The 7,930-nt window shown below is 37.4% G+C and overlaps 1 protein-coding gene across 3 annotated transcripts in view; it reads left to right on the top strand.

Moving 5' to 3' along the window:
• The first annotated feature begins 506 nt into the window (after positions 1–506).
• The window catches only part of ABCB11 (ATP-binding cassette, sub-family B (MDR/TAP), member 11), a 43,755-nt gene continuing 36,331 nt past the window's right edge, over positions 507–7,930 (top strand). For 2 of the 3 annotated variants that reach the window (XM_010017274.1, XM_010017275.1), the window contains exons 1-3: positions 507–586; positions 5,706–5,745; positions 6,256–6,291. In XM_010017274.1, the coding sequence (XP_010015576.1) occupies positions 507–586; positions 5,706–5,745; positions 6,256–6,291 (156 nt within the window). Of the gene's footprint in view, positions 587–4,684; positions 4,707–5,705; positions 5,746–6,099; positions 6,148–6,242; positions 6,292–7,930 lie in introns of all 3 variants that reach the window. The other variant, XM_010017273.1, reaches the window with a different exon arrangement.

Here is a 7,930-nt window from a genome sequence, read left to right as displayed (position 1 = left end):
TGATAATGATGTGGATTACACAGCGGAGAATATCCTTATTAAATTTGATCATGACATAAGGGCAGGGCAGACTGTAGATACGCTGAAGAACAGTACTAGAAGTCAAAATCCCCTTAACAAATGGGTAAAATGTGCTGAAAAATGTAAGGTGCTATTAAATATGGACAATAACAGGCAGGATTAATCAACTGTAAAAATACAGATTGGAAAAGAACTGGCTCTGTAGCAAATTGTTTCTAAACAATGAATGACATTGAAGTCCTTCAGAGGCCTTGCATTTGGGATGAGTTGGGCATTCTTCTCCGAGATGTTTTCTGCACTGGGACATGTATTCTGTTACAACTTGTGCTGTAATCAGTGGCATTGTCCTGGGATAATGAGGGCAAAACTGAGGTAAACAGGAGTTTAATGTGATATTGTTTTATGTTCACAGACAAACGTATGCTGATATGCACCTCCCCACCCCCATCTCTCTTCAGAACTTCTGATTTAAGCAACTAATCATCATGTCTGACCCCGTTGTTCTGCGTAGCATCAAGAGATTGGGAGAGGATAACTGTGCTTTTGACTTGCATGGCAAAAGTAAGTGTTTTATTCTTCAGCCATCTCCTTATTTTATGCAGCATGTAAAGTAGGTGGTGGGTGGCCTAAGTGGAGCAAATTGTCTACAGAATACAAAGTAAAGTGTCTGTGGAATAAGTATAGCATTATATGGTACCTGCTGTTATGGGTATGCTGCCTGCAAAACAACTTTTCTGTAAAAATTGTGTATAACAGTCCCTACTCATGGACAATCTACAAGTTATCAGCCTTCAAGTTCATGGTATCCACCTAGGTTTTTATACTCAGCGCTTTGGTGTACAAGTAAAAGGCCTTTACTCGGGGAAAAAAAAGGAAAAGTCCTGTCTTCTATCGTGCCTAGAACTGCTTTCAACGAGCACATATATCTATAGTCATACTTCTATTAGGCAGAATTCTTATGTGCTATTGCTATGCGAAGATCTGGATTCCTTCTCATCAGTGTGTCTCCTCTTCCATTTTGCCTTTGCAAATAACACTTTCTGATTTTGCCAGTCAAATGGAGCAAGAGTCAAGGAGAAATATGAAGTAAAACTGATAAATATTTTGAGTTCTGTTTATTTGATTTGAGAAGAGCCAACAGAGGGGGTTGTTAAGTATTTATACTGAATGTAAGGTACAAAGGAAAGCAAAACTGTAGCACATAATGGAAGATAAATTGCAGTACAGTGCAATGTACACTATCCTCACGTAAAAAGATTTCACAAAAAGATTCCAGAGCTCGGATATCACCAGATTCCCAACACATACATACGTTTTGTATTTTCAAATTCCCTGACAGCTATAGCCTAATCCTTGGAGTATTTAAGATTTTGTTAAAACATTCTTCTAGGACCAAATGAAATGCTTCAGACCACGCATGAAATATCCTGTTTTCTAAACAACAATAATTGTAATTATTGTTATAATGTTCAGTAGATTCAAAGGTCTGTTGTTGTTAGGAATTTCAGATCTGTTGTTACAGATGGTAAGAAGATAGTGTAGGAAATTATTCTCCACATAGCTTGAATCTTAAAATCAAAGCTGGCATGCTAGACTCCGTAGCTGATTTTAAAGTCCGCAACATACCACCATAACCTCAGCTCCATGACTGTGAAAGAAACCAGTGTGAATGTTTTCCGAAAGACTGCTCTCTCCCCAGTATATTGCTACCCCTGCACACTGCTCTGCATCCTGCTGGAATGAGCAGCCATCTGTGTGCTGAAGCAGTACAGATCTCCCCACTCTCCTGCTGTGTTTTGTTTTTAAAACTTCTCACTTTGGCTGCTAACTAAAGGCAGTTTCAATGCATGGGGCATTGTGGTCTCTAATATTGGTGGAGGAGGGAGAGAGAAAAGGGAGTGAACAGCTTAAGGGAATATGTCTTTCTTGAATAAAAAACTGTTTTGTCTCTTCCAGCCACTCCAAACTCCTAGATTGCCCAGATTTATCTAGCTGGTTTGGGAAGTTGCTTTTTGTCTGCTAGTTGGTCTTATGTATTTGTCGCTTTTACTTGTTAAGGGATTTTGGCAAAAGACTTCCTGTTGGGACCAAAGCTATTCCTTTTTTCACAGTTGGGTTGTTTTTTTGGCATTTTGGTTTTTTTTTTTGTGGGGTTTTTTTTTTGTTTGGTTTGTTTTGGTTTTGGTGGGTATTTGGTTTTGTTTGTTTGTTTTGGTTTTGTTTTGTTTTCGATGTGTGTGGGGTTTTTTTTTATTGTTGTTATTTTTTGGGGTGGTTTTTTGGCTTTTCAAATGAGTTTGCCTCAGGTGTCTCAGTTTCTTTGAGAATAGACTGTGTTTTCTGCTTAATGTTGTGAGCAGCTTGTTGAACTGTTAGACCACCTTTCCCAAAGCAAACATCACTGCTTTAAAACCTTACTGGCATTCTACTTATTGATCTCATCTCAAGTGAGGTTTGTTTCAATAACCGTATTTTGTATATATTAATAAGAATTAGCCCTCCTGAAATCAACCTTTTAACACCACTATACTAAGTGTAGTAAAGAGCCAGCTTCAGCTGGGAGCCTTTTGAGAACAATTTTTCATCACTTGAATCAAGTATCAGATTTCCTCAGGCTTAACTTTTACTGCGTTTTCACAATACCAGTAAAAACTCAAATTCTTGGCAATGGTCTTCAGCATTTCCTTGATTCTGTGCTTTTTCCAAGTTGTAAAATTTCTTCCCTGAATGCCTTAATTCCTCTTTCAAAATTTTCTGAGAATTCAAAGATTACTATAGCTTTTTCCTTTAGAGTTAATAAATTCTGTCATCTTCCCTACATTATTTTCTTTTCTATAAAAATCATGTTCTGTCCTCTTTTACTACCTTTTCAATTGTAGCAATGTGAACTGTTACTCATCTGTTTCTTTCTTTCAAACTAAGCATAGGTAACATCATTCCAAATTTTCCTGCCTAAAAACTGCTGGCCTGCAGGTCCTCACGCTCTTGGATAGCATTGATATACTTTTTTTCCCTCCAAGTTCGTAGATGAGGGTTTCTTCACCTTTGGAGAATGCTTATTTTGCTCTCTAAATTGGTATGACTCAGAAAGCTATTTCACCAGACTCTTATGGTCCTTCCACATTCCTCCTAGTAGCCAATTTCTTCTTTTTCTGCACAACACTTTACCAGCCTGCAGAGGAAGCTTTCTCTAAACCTTAACTTTTCTGATAAACCTTGGAGAAATGTCTCGGAATGGTTTCAAACCACTACAGTTGTTACCAGCTGCCAGACTTCAAAAACCTGCAATCAATGTTTCTTTTTCCTTTGTAACCAGCTCTCTTCTAACACCAAGTGATTCTTTGTAACAAAAATTTTACACATTAGAACCTTTCTGGAAGATGTCTGTGATTCTTTGTGTACATGTCTGTTCTTACTGAAAGAATCTCTTCCTTTTACCTTCCCCTAATGGCAAACAGAGCAGAATAAAACCACTAGAGTAGTTGTTAGCTGAAGCCAAATAAGGTTACCTTATTAACCCCCAAAAGGAGATGTAATGAACTGTTCCCTCAGTTCCAGACTCAGACTGCTTCCATCTAATATGTTGCCTTGGGATATGCAAAACCCTGGACATAGTTGGAAGGTCTTCTTCCCTGGGGTAGGAAAATGATGTAGGCAAAATTTGTGGTTGCCCACAAATTTGTCTTTACATGCTCTGTGAATTGCGATGCAAAGTTCCTCTGTGTTTGCTCTGTGAGACGGGCCTGTGCATGCTCAGTGCTGTCACTAGGCCTGAAAAAAGGAAGACACTGCTTAAAAATCATACTATAGTTCTGAACCTGTTGCTGAGCTGCTAAATGCATCGTAAATGAGCAAGGTGCATATGCCCAGTGCTCTTAGATTATCCAAACTGTGTTGTATACATATAACTAGCTCTTTGTTCGTTGTCATCATAAGTGATGTATAGCAAATATTTTCTTCATCAGCCCTTATGGTAACACTTATTTGGGGCCTATGCCAACACAAGCTGTGTTTCAGGTATGATGTGTTAACAGTATCTCTTGAAAAGGAGCTTTTCTGGGGACTAAGGAGTTGACATACAACATAATTATATTCTGTAGTATAATTCCATTTCTCTAAGCTGTGGTTCTTTAGAGATTATCCCAAGAATAGACATCAGTGTGAAAAGTTCATCGTACCCTCCAGGGGAAGAGCTGCTTCTCTTCCACAGGATTTGCAGTCTCTAAGTTGTTGGGAGGCAAGATTGAAGAGCAGCCTTTCCTCCTGTCAGAGATCATGCATGGGCTGCCAGTAGAGTAGTATTCCTTGATGAAACAGTGTCCAAGGGAAATAGTTGAATATTTGGAGTTTGCAATTTTGCTGATTTTAGCAAATGTCCTGAATAATGTATTTGGTGAAAACCATTTTGTCATCTGATGGATTGAAAACTTGAAACTACTTCTTCAAGAGAAAGCAGGCATAAATTGATGTAAACTTGCCAAGGAATTTTTGGACCCATGTCAGTTTGTGTCCCTAGCTAGAGCTATCAGTGGGAATAAGATGATTATAACTCAGGAATGATCAGTCTCATGGGGCTCTGGGGTTTATCTTTCACATATCTACAGAAGACTAGGTACTTTAACAATAATTATTAACTAGATTGTGCATTCATTTTCCCTAACAGGTAACAGCTTCAGGAAATCAGGGTAAGTCATGTACGCAAATGGGACAATCAATGTTTTGAGGAATATTCAAAGAAGTTAATGTCATTGGATCAAATTGATGCATTTATAGAATGTGTGGTATTTAATGAAAAGCTGTTCTCTAGGAGTTGAATTGCCTTATTTGATAAAATAGACATAGATAGACCAAAACAGACCAGGAAACCTTTAAAAACATAGAGTAATGGCAGCAAAATATGGTCTTTCTTCTGAAAATATTTTTGATATTCAGATTTATCTTTCTTTGGTGCTTTTAGTTTAAGAAATGAGTTTTTCAGGAATTTTAATCAATCTTAATTGATTTCTCTTAAAGCTTAACTGTGAGACTTTAAAATAAAATGAATTAGCTTGCTTCATTTGAATTCAGATATCAAGGTTTAAACATAGAATGCTGGATAGTTGAAAGCTGAAATGATTTAGAGACCTTGACCCTCAGCTATAATGTGAGATTTGATTGGGGTTAAAAGCCTCCCTCTTCCTGGAGCTTGGAACAACTCTGTAGCAGACTGCACATCCAAATGAGTGCTGTAATTTGTGCCACCTTTTTCTAACACATTATACACAGTCTCAGAAGTATTCCTAGAATGAGGAAGCAAAAGCATCTCTTTAATTTTTGCCTTTGTCGGGTTGACCATCTTGGAGAACATCAGCCCAGTATTCAAGGTCTACCATGGTCCTTGCACATACCCAAGTTCTTTTGGGCTTTCACATGCAATACACGTGTGGTTCTACCTACTACATGTATGAAGCTTCCTTCAGGCTTTCTAGGATCTGGTTTCTGAAAGTTGTTAATGACAAATACAGCTTGAATTCATTTGTTTCATTAAAAAAAAAAAAAAAAATCCAAAATGAAAATCTCTACTCATTCATCACTGAACGTGCACAGCCGATGATTACTTGCTGTAGTGTGGATCCCATCCATAATGGTGCAACTAGTCCTTTAGATTTTAACTGATCATACAGAATAGCAACACATAATGTGAGCACTGAGAGAAAAAACCATAGTAGAGTGAGAGATTTTACTGCTATATGGACAATAGAAAAGGGAATGGAAACAGGACATCTATCTGTCTTAAAGGAAGTATTAGCCAACAATTTGTATTGACCTCAAAGAACCCACAAAGCCACATCACAGCAACAGTGTTTTGAGGAGCTTCTAATGTAAGAAAGCATAAGCCTTCAAATCATTTTAACCTAGTGTCTGTTCTAGTCAATGTCTAAAATTTAAATGAACCATCAAATCACTGGTTCCAGAGAAACCTGAAAGAAACACCTTGTCTTCTAAAATTTTGGGCAAAATGTTTCAAATAAAATGTAATATTAGTGAAGCAACCAAGAGAGTAAAAGCAATAATGTAGTATCTTATCCTTTTTGCTAGGAATTTCTATACGTATGAAGAACCTTTTAAAGAGAAGAAAAGTGAAAAGTGAGTTATGTTTAACTCTGTGTACTACCTTTGCATATAGAACAAAATACATACTAAAATGCAAGTTTATAATTTTATGTTTTCTGTTCTTGAAGGTCATCAGAAGAGAAAGAAAAAAATATTCGTGTTGGCTTCTTTCAGCTGGTAATCAAAGCAATGGCTATAAATATTTCATGTGTATTGTGCTGCAGAATAAGTGACAATAATCTATATGGTTATTTTTGGAATAGCTGTGACTAAGACAAATTTTGAAGGATTAAATCATTTGGCATGAAATCCTGCCATTAAAGTCAATGGAATTTAATAGAACCCTTTGTCATTTTGTCAGCTTGGTATTGATTATCAATATTTGTGTTGTAATTGTCAATTAAACACATTATATTGAACCTACATGTAGATATGGGGGAAAAAGTTAAGATGCACAGCAGGGATTTAGGTACCTTGGTTCATTCTTATTTCTGCCAAAAATTTCACGTGTAATATCTGGTAGATAATTTAGCTTCCTTGTAGTAGCTCCGTGGGTATTAGAAGATCTTGTAGCTATAGAAACTTGTGAATGCACAATACTGTGTGGTATGACTAGCATTTGGTGGGTTTGGAATCCCATAGGGTGCATCTAAATTTTAAAGTCAAGGTAGTGGAGAGATGACTAACACAGCAGCATGCAGCTAAGAGGTTTTATTGCTTCTGTTCTGCATGTAGTCTAGGCAGTTAGCCTGTATTGTGTCCAAACTAATATGGGCCTGACTGTAGTGCCAGAATAGTACAGTTACATCCATGTGGCTTGTAATCTACCTGGCTAAGATTCTCAGCTCTTAGTTGGGTGGAGAGAGCAGTCTGTCCACACAGAGAGCTATGTCTGTCAAGCAGAGGGGTTTGAATTCTGTTTGTATTCTGTTGCCTATTTTGCACAGTTGTGTAACAGTTGGTAAACACAGTATGTTTGCATCAGATGTGCTGAGGAGAGATAAGATATCACATATCTCTCTGCCTTTTCTCTGTGTGTTTGTTTTTTTTTTTTTTTTTTAATCAAGGGAATTCCTAGAGTTCTTAAGAGCAAGGTTTGCAAAACAGTGGTAGTGCTACAGTTTTCTTCTGATATTTATTGTAGGAAAACCTTTTAATTATTTCTCTTTTATGTTAACTGACTTGCTTTTCCCTTTATCTTGTCTCTGCCCTAATGTCCCTTTCCTGTATGTGCTCCAAATTCCCACCCTTTCTTCTCTTAGACACATTATAGCACCTACAGAACCTGGACAAGTTCGTCAGCAGTCTATAATTCCTCTTTACACTCCTATTTCAAAACATACAGCATTTGATACTGATATCTATATGGACAGTTTAATCTATGTATTTATGCATGACTTCAACCTGAGAATCAAACTTCACAAATCATGACAAAGGTAACTTAAATTACTGAGTCACTGGCTGCATGTGTACATGCTCTTGGCCTGTGGCGAATGTAAGGTAATAGGTCTAAGCTCAGTCCTTTTTTTTACTGCATACTACGGCATATTTCTATGCATTTCTCCCATATTAAGAGCCAGTGCACAATTGCCTGGCTCAGCCAACATGTTTTAGGATATTAACTATGAGAACTTGCTCTGAGACATTTAGTTGGCTTTTTACCACAGTACCCCAGACTTTTGAGAAATTGGCTAACTTTATTCAGAGGCTCTGCGTAATGCCCTGCGGCTTTTTCCTCCCTTCTCTCTCCCTGTCCCCACAGGAAATCTGCAAAGCAGACCATACATATGAATTATAATTACTATTCTTAGTCTTT

This window comes from Nestor notabilis, unplaced genomic scaffold (genome assembly GCF_000696875.1).
Source record: "Nestor notabilis isolate BGI_N333 unplaced genomic scaffold, ASM69687v1 scaffold12286, whole genome shotgun sequence".
In the NCBI taxonomy this organism is placed as follows: Eukaryota; Metazoa; Chordata; class Aves; order Psittaciformes; family Psittacidae; genus Nestor; species Nestor notabilis.
This window is presented reverse-complemented; position numbering and strand designations above follow the sequence as displayed.